The sequence below is a fragment of the Pleurodeles waltl genome, chromosome 6, assembly GCF_031143425.1.
Source record: "Pleurodeles waltl isolate 20211129_DDA chromosome 6, aPleWal1.hap1.20221129, whole genome shotgun sequence".
In the NCBI taxonomy this organism is placed as follows: Eukaryota; Metazoa; Chordata; class Amphibia; order Caudata; family Salamandridae; genus Pleurodeles; species Pleurodeles waltl.
In genome coordinates this window covers 1,064,665,196-1,064,691,017 of record NC_090445.1, presented here as the reverse complement: position 1 = coordinate 1,064,691,017, position 25,822 = coordinate 1,064,665,196, and the positions used below count along the sequence as shown (strand labels likewise).

The 25,822-nt window shown below is 44.5% G+C and overlaps 1 protein-coding gene across 9 annotated transcripts in view; it reads left to right on the top strand.

The window, feature by feature from the left end:
* Positions 1-23,767, top strand: part of TMEM269 (transmembrane protein 269) — a 160,628-nt gene extending 136,861 nt beyond the window's left edge. For all 9 annotated transcript variants that reach the window (XM_069240046.1, XM_069240053.1, XM_069240054.1 and 6 more), the window contains one exon: positions 17,839-23,767. In XM_069240046.1, the coding sequence (XP_069096147.1) occupies positions 17,839-17,954 (116 nt within the window). In that variant the 3' untranslated portion in view covers positions 17,955-23,767. The remainder of the gene's footprint in view (positions 1-17,838) is intronic.
* Positions 23,768-25,822: the final 2,055 nt, after the last annotated feature.

The following is a 25,822-nucleotide window of genomic DNA, read 5'->3' as shown; positions in this document are numbered from 1 at the left end:
TCAAACTAGAGAAATTCAGAATGCTCACGCTTGCTCAGCTTCTGTCTGCACTAGACTTAGGAGACTAGATGATAGCATTGGATTTGCAGGATGCATATTTTTACATACCCATCCTGCCTGCCCACAGACGTTACCTGCAGTTCATGGTGGGCCAAAGGCACTTTGTTTGCTGTGCTTCCTTTCGGCCTTACCAGCACCCCTTGGGTGTTTTTTCAAGGTGATGGCAGTGATTGCATCACACCTGCTGAGGTCTGGGGTGCCAGTCTTCCCCTGCCTCCGGGATTGGCTGTAGAAGGCAGGCTCACCCCAGGTGGTTGTCTCCCATGTCCAGACTAAGGCGAACCTCCTGTACTCGCTGTTGTTCAAGATCAATGTGCCGAAGTCTCACCTGACTCCCTCTCAGGCGCAGGTCTGGGCATTGTGCTGTTTCGGGCTAATTCTCCTGAACAGTGAGTCCAGGATATTAAGGCTATGACCCCGATGTTTCCGCCTCTATCCGAAGTTTCTCTCAGATTGACACTGCGGTTGTTGGACCTCTCAGCCTCCTGCATCCTGCTGGTCTTACATGCCTTTGGCATATGCTGGCTTTGCAGTGGGATTTGAAGTTCCAAAGGGCACCGCATCAAGGGAATCTCTCCAAATTGGTCCTGATCGCAGAGGGAACTGCAAAAAAACCTGCTGTGGTGGTTAACGAACCACAGTTTGGTCAGTGGCAGACCCCTTTCCCTACCCCAGTCAGAGCTGACTGTAGTGACAGATGCATCACTCCCGGGCAGAGGCGGCCACCTAGGAGTGGTGGAGAACAGAGGACCTTGGTCTACAATGGAGTCTGGACTCTACAAAAACTTATTAGAGCTTCAGGCGATTTGCTTGGCAATGAAGGCTTTTCTACACTCCATCAAGGGAAGGCTAGTGCAGGTGTTCACGGACAACACCACTGCCATATTACCTGCAGTAAGCAGGACTGGGTGGGGGCGTGGATGCTTTGTGAAGAGGTGCTGTGTCTCTTGACCTGGTGGGCTCTCTGAACGCCAGGGCAGACAAACTCGCCAGTTGATGGCTAGTGGGTAACGAATGGCATCTCCATCAGGTGATGGTGCAAGGCCTTTTCCAAGAGTGGAAAGAGACTTGGTTAGATTTATTCACAACTGCAGAGAACTCGCAGTGTCAGCAGTTCTGTGCACTGGATTTTCCAAGTCGGCTCCCGCCCGGAGATGCTTTTCTTCTCATGTGGAGCTCCGGCCTCTTGTATGCTTTTCCGCCACTTCTGCCCAGAGTTCTCAAGAATATCAGGAACGACCGGGCTCAAGTCATTCTTGTGACCCGGACTGAGCACAGAGACTCTTATCACAAGCCATTGAGCATGAGCATTGTTTTCTGGTCAGACTTCCTCTTCAGGAGGATCTTCTGTCTCACCAACAGGGGAGGATTCTGCACCCAATTTGCCTTCATGTGTGGAGTTTGAGTGGCAAAAGTTAAAAGCCTTCGACCTTCTCACGAAATCTGAGATGTGATTCTGCCAGCCCGGCACCCTCCACCACATTGGTATATGCCTGCTGATGGTAAAATTTGTGGCATGGTGTGTATAAAAAAGCATTGATCCCCTATCTGCTGCTCTTTCTCATGCCCTATTTGTTCTTCCTTTTGCCCAGCAAGGCTCTGCTCTGGGCACAGTGACAAAATATCTAGCAGCAGTATCTACATTTTTGCGGTTGTTAGACCAACCTTATTTACTTAAGTCACCCCTTGTGATGAGATTCCTTAAGGGTTTACAAAATGTTTCCCCCAAGGTGATTCATTATTCCCCATTGGGTCTTCAACTGATGTGTGCTCCTTTTGAGCCATTAAACAACTGTCCTTGTCAATTATTAACCATCAAAACTGCCTGTTCGATGGCATCTGTCGCTGTAGATACACATGGTATGCATGAGCTCGCCATCTGGTGTTGGGTCGGAGTGTTACAAGTTGTTTTTCTTCGAAGAAGTGTTTTCGAGTCACGGGACCGAGTGACTCCTCCTTCTGTGCTCATTGCGCATGGGCGTCGACTCCATCTTCGATTGTTTTCTTTCCGCCATCGGGTTCGAAGTGTTCCTGTCGCTCCGGGTTTCGGAACGGAAAGATAGCTGAAAACGGAAGATTTTCGACGGTATCGTTGCGATCCGGTTCGAGATAGACACATACGACGACGCGTTGAACATCGAAGCGCTTCGGTGCCCTTCGGGGTAGATTTCGGCACCCCGTCGGGGCCTAGTCGGCCCGACCGCGTGGAGAACAACGCCGATGGAACGGACCCCGTTTCGATTCTGCCCCGAATGCCACAACAAATATCCTTATACGGACCTACACTCGGTCTGTAACCTGTGCCTGTCACCCGAGCACAGCGAAGAATCCTGTGAGGCCTGTCGGGCGTTCCGGTCCCGAAAAACTCTGCGCGACCGTCGAGCGAGGAGACTGCAGATGGCGTCCACGCCAAAGGAGCGTCGACAGTTCGAGACAGAAGAGGAACAGGAGGAATCCTTTTCCATCCAGGATTCAGACTCCGACGAGCTAGACTCTACAAAAACTGTGAGTAAGACGTCGAGATCAGAACTTAAAAAAGGAAAGAAGGCCCAGGGGACGCCACTGCCAACCGGCCATGGCTCCACCCAAATTCTCGGTGACCAACAATCGGCACCGAAAAAGGCCCATTCAGTGTCGAGATCGTCCGACTTCGGTCGAGACACCGGCACGCAGCCTCCTCGGGACCGAGAGAGTGCTAAACAGAAGCATCGACACCGAGAGTTCGGTGTCGACACGGATCGACGCCGAGACAGTGGCGCCGAAGACCATAGAGGCCAAGAATTTTCGGCACAGAAAAAGAGGAAGGTTACCTCGGAGCCGAAAAAACAATCAACAGGGTTTTCGGAGCCGAAAAAAGCGACATCAGACCCTGTTTCAGGCTCCTATACTGAAGAGCATTCTATGTCTTCACAAATGAAGAAACATAGATTTGAACAAGAACTGCAATCCACTGACGTGGATCACACGCAAAAGCGTATCTTTATTCAGCAGGGGACTGGGAAGATCAGTACCCTTCCACCTGTCAAACGAAAGAGAACGCTTCAGTTTACTCCTCAGCAACAAACAGCACAAAAGGTAACACCTCCTCCCTCGCCTCCACCTGTAACTCCGGCTTCGCCAACTTACACCCCGTCACATTCGCCAGCTCACACCGCCATGAGCCACGATGACCAAGATCAGGATGCGTGGGACTTGTACGACGCACCAGTGTCTGATAACAGCCCAGACACATACCCAACTTGGCCATCACCACCGGAAGACAGCACAGCCTACTCACAAGTGGTGGCTAGAGCAGCACTATTCCATAATGTGGAACTACACTCAGAACAAGTAGAGGATGATTTTTTATTTAACACCCTCTCTTCAACCCACAGCTCCTACCAAAGCCTGCTGATGCTCCCAGGCATGCTACGCCATGCAAAGGACATTTTCAAGGAGCCAGTTAAAAGTAGGGCAGTGACGCCTAGGGTGGACAAAAAGTATAAGGCGCCTCCTACGGACCCTGTATTCATCACCTCTCAGTTGCCACCAGATTCTGTGGTGGTAGGGGCTGCCAGAAAACGGGCAAATTCACACACTTCTGGGGATGCACCTCCCCCAGATAAAGAAAGCAGGAAGTTCGATGCAGCCGGAAAGAGGGTTGCTGTCCAAGCAGCAAACCAGTGGCGCATCGCAAATTCACAAGCGCTGCTAGCGCGATACGACAGAGCCCACTGGGATGAGATGCAGCATCTCATTGAACATCTCCCAAAAGATCTGCAAAAAAGAGCAAAACAGGTTGTTGAGGAGGGTCAAAACATTTCCAACAATCAAATACGCTCCTCCATGGATGCAGCAGACACGGCCGCAAGGACCATTAATACGTCGGTTACCATCCGTAGGCACGCATGGCTCAGAACGTCTGGATTCAAGCCAGAAATTCAGCAGGCAGTGCTTAACATGCCAGTAAACGAAAAACTTCTGTTCGGTCCAGAGGTCGACACAGCCATAGAAAAGCTCAAGAAGGACACTGACACTGCCAAGGCCATGGGCGCACTCTACTCCCCGCAGAGGATCTTATAACACCTTCCGCAAAACACCTTTTAGAGGAGGGTTTCGGGGTCAGGCCACACAAGCTAGCACCTCACAGTCCGCACCGCCCACCTACCAGGGACAGTACAGGGGAGGTTTTCGGGGCCAGTATAGAGGGGGGCAATTCCCTAGGAATAGAGGAAGATTTCAAAGCCCCAAAACCACTACCAACAAGCAGTGACTCACACGTCACTCACCCCTCCCACACAACACCAGTGGGGGGGAGGATACGTCAATATTACGAAGCATGGGACAAAATAACTACAGACACATGGGTCCTAGCAATTATCCAACATGGTTATTGCATAGAATTCCTGCAATTCCCTCCAGACATACCACCAAAATCACAAAATTTATCAAAATACCATTCACAGCTTCTAGAGATAGAAGTTCAAGCACTAATGCAAAAAAATGCAATAGAATTAGTACCAAGCACACAAATAAACACAGGAGTTTATTCACTGTACTTCTTGATACCAAAAAAGGACGAAACACTGAGACCAATTCTAGACCTCAGAGTTGTAAACACATTCATCAAATCAGACCACTTTCACATGGTCACACTACAAGAAGTGTTACCATTGCTCAAAAAACACAACTACATGACAACCCTAGACCTCAAGGACGCATATTTCCATATACCAATACATCAATCACACAGGAAATATCTAAGGTTTGTATTCAAAGGAATACATTACCAATTCAAAGTATTGCCTTTTGGTTTAACAACCGCTCCAAGAGTATTCACAAAATGCCTAGCAGTAGTCGCTGCACACATCAGAAGGCAGCAAATACATGTGTTCCCGTATCTAGACGACTGGCTAATCAAAAACAGTTCGCTCACACAATGCTCAAACCACACAAATCAAGTCATACAAACCCTCTACAAACTAGGGTTCACCGTCAACTTTGCAAAATCAAACATTCTGCCAAGCAAAGTACAGCAATATCTAGGAGCCATAATAGACACGACAAAAGGAGTAGCAACGCCAACTCCACAAAGGATCCACAATTTCAACAGAGTCATTCAACACATGTCTCCAAACCAAACAATACAAGCAAAAACAATACTACAGCTCCTAGGCATGATGTCCTCATGCATAGCCATTGTCCCAAACGCAAGACTGCACATGAGGCCCTTACAACAGTGCCTAGCCTCACAGTGGTCTCAAGCACAGGGTCACCTTCTAGATCTGGTGTTGCTAGACCGCCAAACTTACCTCTCGCTTCTATGGTGGAACAGTATAAATTTAAACATAGGGCGGCCTTTCCAAGACCCAGTGCCACAGTACGTAATAACAACAGATGCTTCCATGACAGGGTGGGGAGCACATCTCAATCAACACAACATAAGAGGACAATGGAACATACATCAAACAAAACTGCATATAAATCATCTAGAATTATTAGCAGTTTTTCAAGCACTAAAAGCTTTCCAACCAATCATAACCCACAAATACATCCTTGTCAAAACAGACAACATGACAACGATGTATTATCTAAACAAACAAGGAGGAACACATTCAACGCAGTTAAGCTTGTTAGCTCAAAAAATATGGAAGTGGGCAATCCACCATCAAATTGGTCCAATAGCACAGTTTATTCCGGGGATCCAGAATCAGCTGGCAGACAATCTCTCTCGATCACCAGCAAGTCCACGAATGGGAAATCCACTCACAGATTCTGAACACCTACTTCACACTCTGGGGAACACCACAAATAGACTTATTTGCAACAAAAGAGAACGCAAAATGCCAAAACTTCGCGTCCAGATACCCACACAAGCAATCCCAAGGCAATGCCCTATGGATGAACTGGTCAGGAATATTTGCTTACGCTTTTCCTCCTCTCCCTCTCCTTCCTTACCTAGTAAACAAATTGAGTCAAAACAAACTCAAACTCATTTTAATAGCACCAACTTGGGCAAGACAACCCTGGTACACAACACTGCTAGATCTGTCTGTAGTACCACACATCAAACTGCCCAACAAACCAGATCTGTTAACGCAACACAACCAACAGATCAGACACCCGGACCCAGCATCGCTGAATCTAGCAATCTGGCTCCTGAAATCCTAGAATTCGGACACTTACAACTTAGCCAAGAGTGTATGGAAGTCATAAAGCAGGCCAGAAGGCCATCCACTAGACACTGCTACGCAAGTAAGTGGAAAAGATTTGTTTGGTACTGCCATCATAATCAGATACAACCACTAGACGCAACTCCAAAACATATAGTAAATTACTTGCTCCATTTACAAAAAGCAAAGCTAGCCTTCTCTTCTATTAAAATACACCTTGCAGCAATATCTGCATACCTGCAAACTACCTATTCAACTTCCTTGTATAAAATACCAGTTATCAAAGCATTCATAGAAGGGCTTAAAAGAATTATACCACCAAGAACACCACCTGTTCCTTCATGGAACCTAAACGTGGTTCTAACAAGACTCATGGGCCCACCTTTCGAACCCATGCACTCTTGCGGATTACAATTCCTAACCTGGAAAGTTGCCTTTCTCATCGCCATTACATCTCTAAGAAGAGTAAGTGAAATTCAAGCGTTCACAACACAAGAGCCTTTTATACAAATACATAAAAATAAGGTCGTCCTACGACCTAATCCAAAATTTTTACCAAAAGTTATTTCACCATTCCATCTAAATCAAACGGTAGAACTACCAGTTTTTTTCCCACAGCCAGATTCTGTGGCTGAAAGAGCACTACATACATTAGATGTCAAAAGAGCATTAATGTACTACATTGACAGAACAAAAAACATCAGAAAAACTAAACAGCTATTTATTGCATTCCAAAAACCTCATGTAGGTAACCCAATATCAAAACAAGGTATAGCCAGATGGATAGTTAAATGCATCCAAATCTGCTACCTTAAAGCAAAAAGACAACTGCCCATTACTCCCAGGGCACATTTAACAAGGAAAAAAGGTGCTTCAATGGCCTTTTTAGGAAACATCCCAATGCAGGAAATATGTAAGGCAGCCACTTGGTCTACGCCTCACACATTCACCAAACACTACTGTATAGATGTGCTATCCGCACAACAAGCTACAGTAGGTCAAGCTGTATTAAGAACTCTATTTCAGACAACTTCTACTCCTACAGGCTAAACCACCGCTTATGGGGAACTAACTGCTTACTAGTCTATGCATACCATGTGTATCTACAGCGACAGATGCCATCGAACTGAAAATGTCACTTACCCAGTGTACATCTGTTCGTGGCATCAGTCGCTGAGATTCACATGGACCCACCCACCTCCCCGGAAGCCTGTAGCAGTTCAGAAGTTACCTTCAATTTTGTACATTTGTATATATATTATTTAATCCTTTAATACGTACATACTTACATTTTTCATTGCGCGGGCACTATTACTATAGTACAACTCCTACCTCACCCTCTGCGGGGAAAACAATCGAAGATGGAGTCGACGCCCATGCGCAATGAGCACAGAAGGAGGAGTCACTCGGTCCCGTGACTTGAAAACACTTCTTCGAAGAAAAACAACTTGTAACACTCCGACCCAACACCAGATGGCGAGCTCATGCATACCATGTGAATCTCAGCGACTGATGCCACGAACAGATGTACACTGGGTAAGTGACATTTTCATTCTGGTGGCCAGTACATCGACCAGGAGGGTCAGCGAGTTGCAGGCTCTCTCATTGAACCTGCCATACACTGGCTTTTATCCTGTGAAACTGACACCTGCCTTCTAGAGTCACGTAGGCCAGATGATTACCATACCTCAGTAGCGTAACAATACTTGAGTGGGCCCCCCATGCAAAGTACAGAGAGAGGTCCTCCTCCGGACTCAACCAGGAGCTCTCAGGCCAGGGAACTAATGATGGGGCCCCCTGGAGCTTGGGGCCCCCGTACTGTGGGGGGCTTTGTTATGCCACTGCCCCACCTCGGCATTCTAAGAAAGATCAGCAGCTCTGTCTTGATCCATAAAGAGTGTCATTCTACCTTGGCCACACAAAAAATAATTCTGAGTGGATAATCAACTTTTCGTAGGGTATGTTGGCCGAGAAGCAACCACCTGAGGGCTTGCATGCTCATTCCACCAGAGCCAAAGCTGTGACCACTGTGTTAGCTTGCAGAGTTCCAGTCCTGTACATCTGTGAGGCTACAACGTGTGCAATGTGGGCCTGGGTGCACATGTTCACAAAGCTCTACTGCCTGGACATTCGGGTCTGTCTGGATGAGCATTTTGCCTTTTCGGTCCTGCAGTACTTGCTTGTCTTAGTCTGGTTTGCAGACCCACTTCTGGGGAGGCAATTGCTAGGGTATCAATTCTAAAGTAAGAAATCTGCTGCTGTAAGTCTCTCTCTATCAGATAAACAAATCACTTACCTTTGGTAACGCCTTATCAGGTAGAGATTATGGGGGTCATTCTGACCCCGGCGGTCATGGACCGCCGGGGCCAGGGTTGGCGGGAGCACCGCCAACAGGCTGGCGGTGCCCCGCAGGGCATTCTGACCGCGGCGGTTTGGCCGCGGTCAGAAGAGGAAAACCGGCGGTCTCCCGCCGGTTTTCCGCTGCCCAAAAGAATCCGAGCTGCGCCGCCATGGGGATTCTGACAGGATGGCGGTATGGGGTGTCGTGGGGCCCCTGCAGTGCCCATGCCAATGGCATGGGCACTGCAGGGGCCCCCGTAAGAGGGCCCCACTTTGAATTTCACTGTCTGCATTGCAGACAGTGAAATTCGCGACGGGTGCAACTGCACCCGTCGCACCTTCCCACTCCGCCGGCTCCATTCAGAGCCGGCGTCCTCGTGGGAAGGTTGTTTTCCACTGGGCTGGCGGGCAGCCTTTTGGCGGTCGCCCGCCAGCCCAGTGGAAAACCCAGAATCACCGCGGCGGTCTTACGACCGCGGTGCAGTATTCTGGAGGGGGGAACTCTGGCGGGCGGCCTCCGCCGCCCGCCAGAGTTAGAATGACCCCCTATGTCTAGCCATAGATTCCTTACTGATCCTCCCAACTCTAGGACCTGATTAATCAATGAGAGTTTCCCCTTCAAAGAGGCCTAGCAACTCACACCAGTGGTCAATCTTTATCATGGCTCTGCGCTTCTGGCATGGAGAGTTGTGAAAATAAACAGTCAGTATGCCGAGGTGGCCTCTATATAGGTACCATGCACATCATTTCTGTCTGAACGACAAAGTGGAACCGAAAGATGCCAGGGGTACTGCCACGTTTCCCGAACCAGTCTACCACAAGGAAATTATTCTAAGGTAAGGAATCTGCTGCTAGTCTAAACCAGATAAGGGGTTACAGAAGGTAAGTAACTTGTTTATCTGTGTCCTTTCTGAGCCCTCTCTCCATGTTTTAAGATACCAGGGGCTAACAATCCAGTGACGCCCTATCACCTTCCCCTCCACTCCTTTTGGCACCTTAGTGCTCTCTCTTACCACCACCCATAGGGAAGAGGGGTCTAAAATTTATCTGGATTCTGCAAAGCAATCAGTATGCAAATACTGTGTCAGGAGATAGTCTATTTGTGAGAAACTCGTGTGAATGCCTGAGTAAAATGCATACAGCTTTACCAAGAGATTATGGGCCAGATATAGGAAGCATTTTGTATGGTGCAAACTGCGAAAATCGCAGTTTGCACCATGCAAAATGCTCATCGCGATGCTTTGTGAATGCGACTCGCAAATAGGAAGGGGTGTCCCCTTCCTATTTGCGACTCGCATCGCGATGCTAAGTTGCTTTGTGGCCGGGAATGCGTCGCAAAGCAATTCGCAGTTACCACCCGTGTCACACGGGTGGTAAACCATTCGCAAAAGGGAAGGGGTCCCCATGGAACCCCTTCCCCTTTGTGAATGTTGCCAAAAAGGTTTTTTCAGAGCTACTCAGAAAAAACGAAACCAAATGGTTTCGTTATTTTTTTTATTTTGCAGCTCGTTTTCCTTTAAGGAAAAGGGGCTGCAAAATAAAATAAAAAACGGCTTTATTTAAAAAGCAGTCACAGGCATGGAGGTCTGTTGTCTTCAGCAGGCCACCATCCCTGTGAGTGCAGGGACTCGCTATGGGGTTGCAAAATGCGACTCCATAGCGAATCGCAGACGGTGTCTTGGGACACCGTTCTGCATCCGATTTTGCGAATCGGAACTTGCTACATCTGGCCCTATGTGCTTGCAATATATCAGTTAGCCCAAGTGTATCTGGGAAGTCCAGTAGAGGCCCAGACCTCACTTATGGCTCTCTCAGTTTCCCCCTTATCTAATTTTCTTTGGCCACCAGGTTTGAATCTCCACCTAGAACAGGTATACTCGGGTGTAGTTGAAGCAATAAAGAGCGAATCTCTGGGAGGGTGAAAACGTATACTTTAGTTGAGACATAAGACCCACTGCCCTGGAATTGGAAGTGTGTGCAAACATCTTGTAGTTATACCTGTCAAATGCCTTACAATTATTATCTCTCAGGTGTGTCTCCTGTATTATAACATCTGAGGCATGTATATTAAGGTGTACTACATAACGATACCCCCCTTAATTTTGCTGCCAAGACCATTAATATTCCAGGTCAATACCTTTTTAATGAGTTTTCTGTAGCCATCTAAGTTTATTCACTCTCTCACCTGAATGATGTCTGGGCAGTTTTCCTTCCATACTGACTTCCATGTGTAGGTGTCACCTCTTTACTGATAGCTTGGTGGTGGCTGTATAGAAAAAGACAAAAACTAAACTCGCCATTTCCCTGTCCTTTACTTAACGAAGTACGAAAATTTGTAAAGTGTTTTGTTGCCTGACAACCTCAAAGACAGCATCTTGGTCTCTATGATTGGAAACAGTTCTGAGGCACCCTCCCTTGTTCGTGGAGACATATCCGTCTACATCTGCATATTTGTCCATTTTGTTTTGCTTAATCCTGTTTCCCTCTCTGCCCTCCACCATGTTAAGTTGCAGAGAATGGAACCAGTACTCTGTGATAGGTGGGCCACCTGGCCCAGAAACAGAGGAAAGTATCTTGCACTGGCCTACCAATGTGGCCAGAAGGTTTTACTCCCTGCTGCTTCCTGGTGGTGGGGAGCACCTCTTTGGCTTGCCTTTTGGCTCAGCTTTCTTACTTCTTTCTGTGTTGTTGTTGATGCGTTGGTAAGACGAGGCAAAATTGAATAGATATGCACACCAAGGCCTTTGTCTCCCGAAGACTCTTGTACCCTGTCTTTCGCCACTTTGCAATTTTCTTTTTTGTTTTTCCTGGTCTTTTAATCAAGCATCTTGCCTCTGTGTGCGCTTTATTAGCCTGCTTTCACATCCTTTTGGGGAGAGGTGGTGGGAAAGGACTGGAGAGAGAATTGTCTTCACTATTGCCGATGTGCACCGAGGTGGAGCCCAGTGAACAGTCTATTATTTGGCACCTCCCCTCCTATGACCTCCTTCTCCACACATTCTTTAATACCATCCTTCAGCAATGCTCCTTATCGCTCCATAGCCCCTATTTTGCATGCTTTTAATTTCATTTGTTTATAATGCTACTGGTACCATTGTAGGGTGTCAGAGCACTTGCCAGGGGCGGTTCCTTCCTTGGAGCATTAAGACGTCGCCCTTCTATTAATTATGGCCCCCCTCACCCTAACTAAATCATGTGAAAACAAGTATTAATATATTTAGACTGCGGTAGTCAGCTGCCACTGCGGATGGGTTCCTTTTAATCGTCAGAGTGTGTGTGGCTGGCAGGGGGAGGGGGCTTAAAATTAATTGACGACAGCAGAGCAGACAGTGCTCAGCTCAGCAAGAACCAGTCAGTCAGGAACAAAGTGCACGTGTCGGGTTGGACTGGTGCCTTCCCTGGCCAGCCTGACATGCGCACTCAGGAGGAGCCTCACCTGCGCAGTTTGAGAGCCCAGGGGATAAAGCTGCAGTCCCCCAATCTCCTGAATGGTAAGATGGGCTGCCCAGGCCAATCCCGGCGCTTCTGTCATTCTATGTTGACAGCGAGGGAGCAGCATCAGGATTGGCTCAAAGACACGGTTTGTTAGGGCTACTTTGACGACTGCAGGAGAGACAAGTAGTGCGGAGATGGGAGGCTCAGTCCTGCTATCCACAGAGCAATGGGAGCATAGTGACCAATCACTGTATGGCTTTATTGTGAAGCTGTGCAGTGATTGGCCATAACATCGGAAGGTAAAAGGACATTGCATGAGGGAGAACGCATTTCGGCGGAAATAATAGATTGTGCAGTGGATGTAGCCACTACTGCGTTTCGTCAACTCACAGGTTCGGCTTTCCTTCAGAGGCAAGATTGGTGAAAGGCCACATTGTTCCGTCCGGAAGTGCAGAACCTTTTGATGGCCAAGCATTGTTTGGAAACATTTTGACAAGACATTGCAGTCGATTAAATCCGACACAGACACAGCAAAACCTTTGGGGACTCTATAGTTTCGGAGGCCTTCCTTTCAAGCCACGAAAGGGTATGGGATGCCTTCATATAGGGGAGGCTGCCAGCAATACAGATACCCGTCATATCCTTCCTCTTCTCAGCAATTTCGTCAATACTGACCCAAAGGCAGCCGTCACAACAGGTTTGCCTCCATGGGATGCTAAGTTCGTCCTACAGAAGACTCAGCTCGCAGAGCATGATGTATTCAAGGCTCCGACTAATGCCTACCATCCTCCCCCAGTTCTAGGCAATCCCAGTTCCAACAATGGCAAAGCATAACATTGGACAAGTGGGTCTTATAGCTCGTAAAGTGTGGACACACACTAGAGTTTGTCCAAATGCCTCCTCACAGAACTTCACCGAAGTATCCAGAACAACTAGAGAGAGATCAACAAAATGCTCCTCAAAGGCACAATAAAAAGGGTACCCCCACAGCGAGGAAAAGGTTTTTACTCCAGATTCTTTCTCATTTGCAAGAAGTTGAAGGACTGGAGACCGATCCTCGATCTCAGAATTAAACACCTACTTGAGAAAACAGTCTTTCGTGACAAGCCTACAGGATGTCCTTCTGCGGTTGAACCAGTGAGATTTTATGTCTACCCTATACCTAAAGGAAGCATATTTCCACAGCCCCATTCACCCAGCCCTCTGACAATACCTGAAATTCATGGTAGCTGTAAGCCATTTTCAATTATGTGTCCTTCCATTTGGCCTAAAGTCAGCTCCCAGAATATTCACGAAGTGCCTAGCTCCTATTGCAGCCTTTCTCAGAGAAGAAAACATCAAGTATTCCCATGCCGAGATTGGCTGATAAAAGCAGACACCTATGTAGGAGCACGCAGGTCAACAAGAAAGTGTGTTACCTTGCTCAGCAGCTTCAACTGGGAGAAATCCAAACCTCAACCATCTCGCCCAATGACTTTTCTAGGGGCAATCACTGGACACTCAATCCTCCATGGCGTGTCCCACTGTGGAAACACAGCAGAAACTAATCTCTCTAGCAAGATCAATACAAAGAGAAGAATACATTTCAGTACGCCTCTTCAAGTCCTTATTGGGCATGATGTCCTCATGTATACCTCTAGGTCCTCTCTGCAGACTCAAAATGTGACCCCTGCAAGAGCAGCTCAACCTACAATAGCTCCAGATTTCAGAAAGCTGTGAAGATCAGATAAACATTACTCCGGCAATCACCAAAGCTCTGGTGTGGTGATCTCAGAAACATCATCTGTCTGTCGGTCTATCTTTTCTTCATCACCCAACACCATGGACAATCACCAGTGCTAAAGTGTAAGTGTTCCCTGTATAAATTGTATGTGTTCATTGGCTTAATCCATGATCAGCATATTTGATGTACTAGTAAGTCCCCAGTAAAGTGCACTAGTGGTGCCCAGGGACTGTAAATCAAATGCTACTAGTGGGATTGTAGCACTGGGTGTTCCACCCACATTAGTAGCCCTGTAAACATGGCTCAGACCTGCCACTGCAGTGTCTTTGTGTACAGTTTTAAACTGCCAGTTCAACTCGGCAGGTGTACCCACTTATGCCAGGCCTAAACTTTCCCTTTTTTTACGTGTTAGGCACCCATAACGTGTAGGCCCTGGTAGACCCATGGGCAGGGTGCAGTGTATGTTAAAAGGTGGTACATGTAGTTATGTGTCTTTCATGTCCTGATAGTGAAATACTACCAAATTCGGTTTTCACTGTTTCAAGGTCTATCTCTCTCATAGGTTAATATGGGGCTGCCTCTAAATATTATTAAAGCACAGATTCCCTTTGGGAGCAGATAGACATATGGAATTTGGGGTCTCTGAACTCACAATTTTAAAATACATCTTTTAATTAAGTTGGTTTTTTAGGTTGTGTGTTTGAAAATGCCACTTTTCTAAAGTAGGTCTTTTCTTGTTTAAACCATTCTGTGACTGTGGATTCCCTGTCTGTGTCAGTTTGACAGTTGAGCTGTTCACACCTCTTCTCTAGACAGTGACACAAAGGGAGCTGGGTTGTTGCCTGCATATCCTGATGAGCCATCTGGGCTGCTGGGAGGAGTGGTCACTGACGCCTGAAAGGGCTGTGCCTGCCCTCACACAATGCAGACTCCAACCGCCTGATGTGTGTCTGGGGCCGGTCTGGGCAAGGCAGGATCTTGAAAACAACAGAGACTTCTCTTTTGAAGTAGGCCTACTTCAAAGGCAGAAAGGGGTGTAAGAAGAGCACCCAAAACCCCTGAAAATCAGATTACTTCTGGAACCAAGAGGAACCTCTATCAAAGAGAAGAGCTGGAAGCTGGAGGGGTACTGCCCCTTTGCCTGTGTGCTTTTGCTGGGTTGGCCTGCAGTAATTGCTTCCACCCGAGAGAGGACAAAGACTGACCTTTGTGTTACTTCCCACTGGTGAAGAATCTCCAAGGTCTTCAACAACAGGAGGCAAGCTCAGTTCAAGTCTCGGGGACCTTAAAGACTTCTCTCTACCAGCACCTGGGCTTTCTGTTGAGAGTCCTGCCTGCTAAGTGGTGCCCTAACCTATCTCTGGGCACTGGAAAGGTGAAGCTAGTGGAAGAGGATAGAAATCCAGGCAAAGACTGCCGTGCGGGGAAGCTTTCGACACACCGCCGGCCTTGCGGCTAAAATCGGCGCTCCACCTGCATCGCGGCTGGGAGATCGACACAACGCGGCTGGAGAAACAATGCGTAACACCAGCAGCGGTTGCTGTTAACGACGCAAGCCCCCACGCAGCGCAGTTTCTTGTCACTGTGCGACTGAATTTCAATGCAACATCGCTGGGAGTGGAAAATCGAAGCAAAGCCTGCCCGGGACCCAGGTGCCTGTCCAGATTGATGCATCGCTCTCTTGCAGGAGAGAAGAACGGGCGCACGCAGACCGGAGGAGGAACGACGCACGGTCTCGCTTACGAGTGAGAAATCAACACATCGCTGGCCTTTTTCAACACACACTCGCCCATGCAGCTTTATGTTGACGATACCCAGGTACTTTTGTGCAATAACAGCATTCTCATTGTTATCTATGGATTAAGACCCTTATTCTTTTTAAAATAATAACTTTACTTGTGTATGTTGGATTTTTGTCATTTTTGTCTTGTTTGGCTTAGATAAATATTAACTATTTTTCTAAATCTGTGTAGTGTCATTTTGTAGTGTTTTCACTGAGTTACTGTGTGTGTTGGTAAAAATAGTTTAAACATTGCTTCTGAAGTTAAGCCTGCCTGCTTGTGCCAAGCTACCAAGGGGATGAGTGGGGGTTAACTGAGGGTGATTCTCCTTTACCTTGACTAGAGTGAGGGTCCTTGCTTGGGCAGGGGGTAACCTGACTGCCAACCAAAGACCCCATTTATAACATCTCCTTATTACAATGATGACCATAATTCAGGCCGACTTAACATCCTTATTACACTATGACTGAACACTCTTGATATGTTTTGGTGACCCTTCTAGTTTATTTCTCCTCTGTGGCTGTCTTGTTTCTTTTTTGGGGTGGGGGAATTATGTTGCCTATAGCAACACAAAAGGATGAAGAACGGATTTCTGAAACGATTCAAACACTCACCCCAGTCACAGATCTGGGTTTGATCCATTGTTCTGTTGCTCACCATGCAACCCCAGTTTAGACCTAGCCATATGTAAATCAGTCTTGACCCTGTTCCCCAGGAGAAAAGCCAGCCCGAACTGCCATTATCATTTTGTGCTGCTATAATTGTGTTAGCTAGCCAGCAACTCTGATGGTGGGTGGTGAAAGTGGTATTCTATTGGAATTAGCATGGCAGATTTAAATTAGGATGTTAAATGGCAACACTTTGTTTTGCTGCAGATAGAGGAAGAAGGTAAATGGAAGTGCTTTAGTTATATGCGGGCCACTGGAATTATATGACCAGAAAAGACAAAATTATGAGGCAGGGTTGACCTATTTATGTGGAAAGAAAAGTCCAGTTATGAATTTACAATGCCAATAGCTCTAACTCAAGCAAATGCGAGACTTGCTGCATTACAGGCGCTTGTTTTATAAGTGTGTTCACACTTTGTTTTTTTCCAAGTTGTATTGTTCTTTTTGTGGGGGACTCTTGTGTTTCTGGGCAACTTTCGTATTTAGGACAGCCCCAACTTTTTTTTTTTTTTTCTTTTCCGCTTCTTAGTTAACACCCACGTCTAGCTGTATTTTAGCATCTTTTTTTTTAATTCCGAGAGGTACCTTATCTGTGAATGGCTTTTTTCTGTTTTTGCAGTGGAATATTTACCAGATCAGTTTGGGAATCAGGCCTCTTATCCCTAGAGAGTTTACACTCAAAATACCTTTTCTGCTTTTCCAGAAATTTGGCCCTCGCAAATTAAATCACTGGAACTCTCTGAGCCAGTGTCCATTTTAATATTCCTGCATTTTGAGACTGATCAAACATTGTGATAAGTGTTATGAACTAAAAGGCTTAATAATACAATCATAAGAAAACATTTAGGAAACCTATCTAGAATCAGGCACTGGTCTTTTATCCCTTGAGAGTCTTTTAGACTTCGAATAAGCAATATTGTGAGTTATATCAATCCAAAATGATCTCTCTCCCCTTAGAACAATGATAGCCTTCAAGGAAAATAAATGTCCATGGCAGCAGGCGTTTGGGTGAATATCGTTTACTCTTAGCGACAAGGCTGTTTATCATTAATGGCGTTCCTGTTGGTATTGTTAGCCAGTGTGCACATTTGGGAGAAACTAGTTTGTCTTGCCTGTGCAATGTATTCTTTTTGGAGCCTAGAAAGCTCCCCTGCAGAAAACCTAGTGAAGTTCTAGTGGGGAGGACTATTGACATCTTGGGTGGGCTGCCGTTATCGAACATCTGCATAAAACATATCGGCCCAATAGAATCAAAAGTACAGAACATATCAAGTCAAACCACAATAAAAAACAGTAAAGTATGTTGTCAATAATAACAAAGTTTCAGTAAGGTTCTGCAGTGGTGTTAACTAATGTAAATCTAAATCATCAACTAAGTGAAAATCAGAAAACATTAAAGTATGAAATCCCGAATAAACATCTATTTAAACTGATACTTTTATTGCAATAATTATAATACGCCAACGAAATAGAAAAGGTGTGTGTTATTTGAAGGAACAACAGATTTGGAATCTTTAGAGTTTTAAGCTTGGATGTTAGTTTCAGTGTGTTTCATTTTCCATCTTAGCTGAGGAGTGGGAATTAATTGATGATGTATGTGACTAGCTTCCAGTCTTGATGTAAAATCTTGTGTTTTCAGCCATTTTAATTCTCCTCACCGGTTTCCTTCTGTTTTGCAGGTATCATGGTGGTCCTGTGTTCTTCCTCCGTTTTGCCATATGTGTACTTCTTAATTTGGTCCGTCTCATATATTCTCTTCCCTTATGCTATCTGGAGCTACAAGTCGGAGCCCTAGATGTTTTTTTCTGTCTAGGTACCTTCGGCGTAGCACTGTCACAGTTGTTCAGAAAGACTGTCTTTGACCAAAATTGAGACTTCAAATGATGAGCACCGTGACCAACGCCATTGATGGCCCTCTTATGCCTATTACTGCAATGCCAGAGTCAGACCATCTCCATTGGCATGCTGCTGTGTGCGGGAATTGTGTTTAAGACATTGGCTTTAACTGTTCTGTGGTCCATGCATTTGTCTAGGCCAGATTTATGCAAACAGAAGGACAATCAGTATGTTACGTTAGTTAGTGATATCATCTGACCTTACATAGCATCTTCATGTTGAACAATATCCAGGCTTTGCACCTTTACCCTGTGAGAGCGAGGCATTTTTTTTTCACTAGTTCCTAGCTTTTACTAGTTAAATTTACTCACTTTCATAATTTGAGACTCTATTATTTCTGTGCTATACCATAGGCAAGTCCTCCTTTTTGTCCATAGGGTGAAAAAGGCCATTGGCTGCAGAGGTTAATGGAGTGGATGAAACAAAAGCTTGTCAGATTAAAAACATTACATTGGGTGAGAAGCAGTTCTATATATTAGTTAAATCTGAAGCAGTATAAATTTGTATTTTTTTAAATTTGTATTAGAGGGTGATCCGTACCAGATGGACCATGGATCAAGCATACATGTATATCCTAAGGATGCCCTTCTCTATCAATTCATGTACAAGCTAGCATCAGTCTGCTGCAGTTTCCTCCTGCTAACTTAATTAGTATGAACTCCATAAACAAATACCGTTTTGAAAGGGAATTCATAGTAGAGAGATGGTATTTTTTGTGAGTTTAAAATATTTACAATTTTAAAATACTATGCTTTTAGGGTGTTCTTGAGAAATGTAATGAATAATTCAGAAGAGTAAGAAACAAAAACTGCTCAGTGTTATTGACCCTAGACCTGTAAAATGGCTATAGTATTTTCACCTCTGTAATAGCGACCGTATAATCTGATCTAATATGAGTCTTTCCCATAGTTTGTGGCCTTGAAGACCATACAGGTCTTTCATAGAGATAAAATTAAATCCAGGTCATTAATCACCCTGAAACTTACGAAAACAAAGAAAATGTACAATGCACCTAAAATGCTTGTTTATGCTATTGAAGTTCAGATAGTTCTACTAACATGAAACGGCCCTTAGAGATAGTGTATTCAGTTATGATTGTAAACGTGGGATCTTGGAATAGCGTTCTTAGATTTGCCTCCGAATTTATGTTAATACATGCTTCCTACAAGAGGAATTTTGCCTCGTCAAAACCAAATTTACCTTGGAGTGGAAGTAAGAGGGAGACCAATGTTTGTGGATTTTTTTTTTTTTTTTACAATTTACACCTGACCTATGTTAGTGTCAAGTGAAAGAGTATCTATACTAAGCTGACAAAGTGTCACCTCGTTTTCTGCAGCTTCAGGAAAGAGTGCAAGTGTTGTCCTTAGAGGAACTGCCTGACAAAAAAAATTACCTCCTCATTCCTTTCCTCTTCCCATCCCATATGTAGTTGAGAAACATCGGTCTCCTCACAGTTATCTAGCCAAAGCAAAATAATACTCAATTGGCCCTCCTGATCCAGAAAACCCCTTTTTAAAGAAACTAGCAAAATATCAGATGCCATGAAAAACAAATGCTGATTTTTAAATAGGTCTAAAAGGGTACCTAGTGAACTCTGTCTGGTTTGATGTTCCATTTCAACCTTTGTTATTTGCCTTCGTGATGAACTGAAAAAGCACCTTGATACTGTAATTAAGATCACCATAGCTTTTAAAAAGTCGAAAGTCTTATCTTAGAAGACTTTAAAGTGCTGCGTCTGAAGTGTCAGCATTTGTTCATTGTCTTTATTTCTACATCTCTGCTAATATTTAAGGCCAGGAGTGTTTTCCTTCTCAAGTGCAAGGCCTTCTCTTTTGTTTAGTACGATTTATCTGTAGTTATACGCTTTAGTACTGAACTAGAGTTCAGTGTCATTATCTGGTTAAGTATCTCACATGGTGCACACTACCCACTTTCTCGTTTATAATAGACGAAGCTGCAGCGCCATAGCTAGTCTGTTAAAAAGTTAATTATTGTAAACTATTTCCCTTTATTGTAGCCCGTGTATTGCAGGCCAGACCTCATGATCCTTAAGTACTGTTGTCAAATCTCAACTCTCAAATGTATGCAGAGTTTGAAAGTGTAGTTTTGCAAAACTTGCTTTGTTATCATATGTACATTCATCGCTCTTGTCTTACATTTTGTTGCATGCAATCTAGTAAAAATAACAAAACATTCAAAGGTGCTTTATATTAAGAGTAAGCACAGGCGTACAAAAGGTTTCTGTGACTAACTGTATACACCTTATCTTGGCAGTTGTTGCAAAATATTTTTGTATTACTCAAATGTTTCAGTGCACAGTCGTTTCTTCTCAAGTCATTAGATCTTGAGCACATTTTGCAATTATAAATGCAAGTACTCTGTTGGGTTTTGTCTAGACGTGTTAAAATGATATCAGTAATTGTCTCTCATTTAATTGTATTGTTGGGCTTGAGGGTAACACTTAACAAAATGGTGTAATGAAATCAGAATTAATTGAGTCAGCTGTCCCTCCTTTGCATACTGATTGTGTTTGTAAAATCTGACATTATGTGTACCTAATGTAGTGTACTTTTTATTATATCCAGCTCCCTTCCAATTTCCAAATTTCTGCCATTTACAGAAAGAACCAAAAAATCAGCTAAAGTAAGGTGAAATATGGAGCTCACTAAATGATCACGTAGAAGCTAACTCCTCATCAGCATATAACTCTGGAATGTCTCTTTGTGCACCAATTATACTTTTTCTGCTTGCAGGAAGCAATATGACACATTGATCATCTTTCTGAACTATTAGAGGTATTCCCAATTTATTAGCTGCTAATAAAATGAGTGGTTCCTCGGTGCTAAAAAGTTTTTACAAGGTGGCTTCAGTCTCCTGTCAGTGACACCCTCCCTCACTTCACAGCAGCAGTATTGGAGGGTTTCTTGTGAGCCTTAATCCTGTTATGTTTGGCGAGTGCTGAAGTCCGGGCTCATTCCAAAAAAGATGCATACAGCAGTTAATAAGACATAATTGAAAGGACAATGGGAAACGGATGTTATCATGTTTGGTTTTGGTGTGATTTCTTTTTTGTTTTGTTTTTTGTTGTTATGATTGTAGCAACTTACCTGAAGATGAGCTTTCACTGCATGGATCCTGTCTCTGCACCCACTCTTGAGCTATTCTCCAAGCAAAATTATAAGTGGAACTGGTTTGCTTCTGGGTCTCTCCTAACCCTTCTCAGGTCTGGATGAAAGTTGGTTTTGTCGGTGTAGCTAGGACTTGTATATTTTTGCTGTTGCATTTTCCTGTAGGAATAAGAACTGTGTTTCCAAAGATGGAGATTTTAGCCCAGTTTACCGTTACCTTTTGAGAATCAGAGGGAGGCTCCCCTGGGTAGTCTGTGACATTACTGTTCCTAGTGGTAATATGCACTGTGTTTTAGGTTATGTCCACCATAATATAGTACTATTATCTCCACAGCTAAGCCCATTACAACGTTTCTTTGGGGCCTCTTACTAGTGTCCCTTGACATTTTGTTACCTCAGTCCAGCCATCATCCCTGAGGTTATTTTTGTCCAGCAAAAAATGATAGTTGATGAATTCAGGTACTTTATATTCAACACAAATCGTGAATGTTCTCCAGTCTACAGTTTCCGATCTGTCTTTTGGCCCCAGCAACTCAGTCAGGGGTTTGAGCATGCTCACCGTACGACATGAAAGTTGTGTCGGTTGAAAAGCCAAAGATGTGGTTTTGGCCTGAAATGTGCATTTTGTTCCAAGCTCTTCTTCCTTTTCCTCAAGAGTTGTACTCGCACTAAATTTTAAGTGCAAAACACTTATTGGTGTAAAAACTGATTTGCAATTAACACATTTATAAGAAACACATTCTTAAAAATCAATTTACTTATTAAAAACAAAATTAATCCACTCTACTCTTGGTTGACACATTGGCTTATCTGTAATGTGTTCAATCCGTGTCAATTTGTTTCAGCAAAATAAAATATTAAATTCTCTGCCTTATTTAGATTGTGTCTTATAAAACTGCATTTGAGGTTTTCAAAATGTTACCTCAGCATTGTACTTGCCGAGTGATCTTTTAAAAGTTCTCTAAATCCATACTGACAACCTTATTTCTATTAATGGTAGTAGGAAGAATCAATGTTTTCACAGCAATACTCTAGGGCCGTATGTGACACAAATAAATTAGGTTTTTGATGATTTAAATGTTATTTTCACTTGTTCTTGGCTTTTTTCCTTAAGCTTCACGTGCAAATCGGGAAACTGGACTCTTCATTCATGAGGAATGCAGAAAGAAGCCTTTAATAGACTGAGTATTCACTGGAGGATATATGAGATAAAATGAGTACATCTGTCTTGGCAGCAAGGAAAGAATACACTGAACAATCTACCGTTGTGTCTTTGACAAAGTACTGCATTTATTACTGCAGTGTGCTCATCTTTTATTTTTCAAGGACTTTTAGCGAGCCCATTACATCCTTGAAAGTGAGAACAATATTAAAACACTTAAGTGGGAGGACTTATTAGAGTCAAGTGCAGCAGAATTAACTTATGGAATTCTGCCACGCATGATTCTAATTGTGTTTATGTTTCGACACCTAGTTTTTCTAGGTGTTGGGAAAACATGACCCAGTTTTTGCATCTGGTGATTCTGGCTGGAAAAAATGTGCTGCCTCATTCCCGGTTTTTTACTTTTTGTTGTTGTTGTGTGTTTTTTGTTGTTGTTTTTTTAACCCTCCCATACCTCCCCCTTCTCTTCCCATCCCCAATTGCGGGGAGCATACAAAGCCAGATAACAATGCATTTCCCACGACTGCTGCCCCCTTCCCTTCTCTCGCCACCCAACATAGAGATCCCTATGTACCTTTACTATCTTCACTGGGCAAATGGTAAATGTACGCATTAAGCCCTAAGGAATTGGGAATTCTTTGTGGTTTTGCAATCAGAAATAACCACCTCACATGGCATTTCCCTTTCTGGGGTGTTTAATTTATAGCTGCATGGTACTGGGACGGATTTACTGTGCATAACTGTAAAGTACAATTTTGCTATGCTCCCAGAACCCTACAACTTGTAGTCAGCCCTTCTTTCTACTACTTATAAGTAGGGGAGGAAAGTGCATTTCATGCCAATGGTATGGTTCACAAGTTAATATTTTGTATGCTAATATTCTAGGCCACATTGCATTTCCCTGCTCCTTGCACTGAACCCATAGCTGTTGCTTGGTCGGTCTCAAAGGCTGGTATGAAATGTAGCACTAGAGCTAAAAGGTGCGTTTGTATATTTTTTTGTACATTAAATAACAACGGAAACTCACACATATTCCCATCTGTAAATTTTCATTTTAACAAACGTTTTCCAAGTTTCATTCTCATAAGAGGTCATAATGCTGGATTATTACATTTATCATTCCCTGCAAAATAATTTGATCATTTTTATAAGTGAGTGTTTTTCATTTTATCTTCAGTTTTCTTACACCGCTAGTTTACAATGTGCTGTGTAGAACTTTGTCCAGTGCTGAATGTTTGCAGTTAGGCAGTCTTGTACAGTTGCAGTGCAATGTAGGACTGGTGTCCTACATTGTTTTACACTTAGATCCTGTTTTATCCGTTAGGCAAAGGGCCACGGAACAATGTATATAAGTGTTCTTGATGAGTTGTATTTGAAAACGAATGTATTGTTTGCAATAAAGTATACATGTCTTGGAAAAAACTGCTGTTTTTATGACATTGTTTCTATTAGTTGTCGTGACTGTGATCTTCATATTTCAGATTGGAGAAAAAATACGGGAAGTGCCAGGATTAAACTGTAAGCAAATGGCACTAAAATAAAAAATCAGAATGTGCACAGAAGGAAAAGATTAGATAAGGGGAAAGGGTGACGCCAGAGAGCTGATTTTTAAGAAACCACACTGAGGAGATGATGACAGGCCTTTTGGTGTGGCCAAACAGTCTTGATTGAAGACACTACGGGTCATATTTACCAGAAACTGGCGCATTACAAGTGCTGTGCCACTCTTCTTGCAGCCCCCTTGCTTCCCCTATCGCCACCATGGTAGAGCCATATTTACAATACGGTGCACCATGGAGCATGTTACGGGCAATAGCGTCATTGTTTTTTTTACGCTACTGTAATGCTATACTGGATCAGCATTAAAAAAAAAAAAAAACGCTAATCCAGTATAATGTTAAGAGGCTCATTGAAATCCATGGGAGCCTCTTTTTAACACCTGCTTTATTTACTACAATACAGCACACCCCTGTGTTTCCCCCTGCGCCAGCGCTAAATATGCTGCTGTGCACCAACGCAGCAACCCTTGCACCATAGTGCAAGGATGGCTGCATTGAGGGGGGAGATTGTTTTAGTGCATGAAGGTACACCTTCCTGCACAAAAACAATCTTAAATGGCGATTTGCTCTGTGTGCTGCAGAATACAGCACACATAGAAAGAGCGAAAAACAAGGAGAAATGAAAGCATTTCCCCTTGTTGCACCATGCTAATGCCATGTCTGAAGTGGCCTTAGATTTTGGTGCTGCCTCTGTTTTACAAAAACTCATAAAACTTGGGCAGCGTCAAAATGCAGTGGGTATTGCTGTGGCACGCCCACAGCAACACCCATTGCACGCTCCTTCCACACAAAGTGCTGCGTGTGAAGCGGCCATGTTTACAAGGTGGTATTAAGCCACAAAAAGTGGCTTAATGCCACCTTAAAAATATAATGCAGTGCATAGCACCACTGGAGCGTCACTGTAAGTGAAGCTTCCGTGGCACTAGGGGCTCTTAAATATGCCTCTTAAATTTCTCCAACCCAAGCTGTGTTATACAGCCGTGTGGAGAACAACAGGCCCATGCTGGGAGCCCCCAGTCCATGTGGGAGCACAGAACTAGCCTGCTTAAGCCAGTCCCAGTGCATCTCTAAAGCTGGATAGTAGTAGAAGTACTAGCATTACCAGCATGAGCAGCATCTGGACTGGTGTGGGGGAGCTTGAGAGCATGTGCATCAGCTGCAGAAGAGCACCATGGTGTCAGTTGGCAGGTAAGTTATCTTTTATATATTTATAGGTTCGATGGCATCTGTCGCTGTAGATACGCATGTTCTGCAATAGCTCGCCATCTGGTGTTGGGCCGGAGTGTTACAAGTTGTTTTTCTTCGAAGAAGTCTTTCGAGTCACGGGACCGAGTGACTCCTCCTTTTGTCTCCATTGCGCATGGGCGTCGACTCCATCTTCGATTGTTTTTTTTCCGCCATCGGGTTCGGACGTGTTCCTGTCGCTCCGAGTTTCGGAACGGAAAATTAGCTAATTTCGGAAGATTTTCGTCGGTATTGTTGCGTTCGGGATCGGCGTACTTAGATTCCACACCGCATCGAAGATCGAAGAGCTCCGGTGCCCTTCGGGGTAGTTTTTCGATCCTCCGTCGGGGCCTGGTCGGCCCGACCGCGTGCTGAAGAACGCCGATGGAACGGACCCCGTTCCGTTTCTGCCGCAAATGCCACAATAAATACCCTTACACAGACCAACACTTGGTCTGCAACCTGTGCCTGTCACCTGAGCACAGCGAAGACACCTGCGAGGCCTGTCGTGCGTTCCGGTCCCGAAAAACACTCCGAGACCGTCGAGCCAGAAGACTTCAGATGGCGTCCGCACCGACAGCCCAACGGGAGTTCGAGGAACAGGAAGAAGAAGGTACCTTCTCGATCCAAGACTCAGACTCCGAAGGATTCGACGATACACAAACCGTGAGTAAGACGTCGAAATCCACTCAGA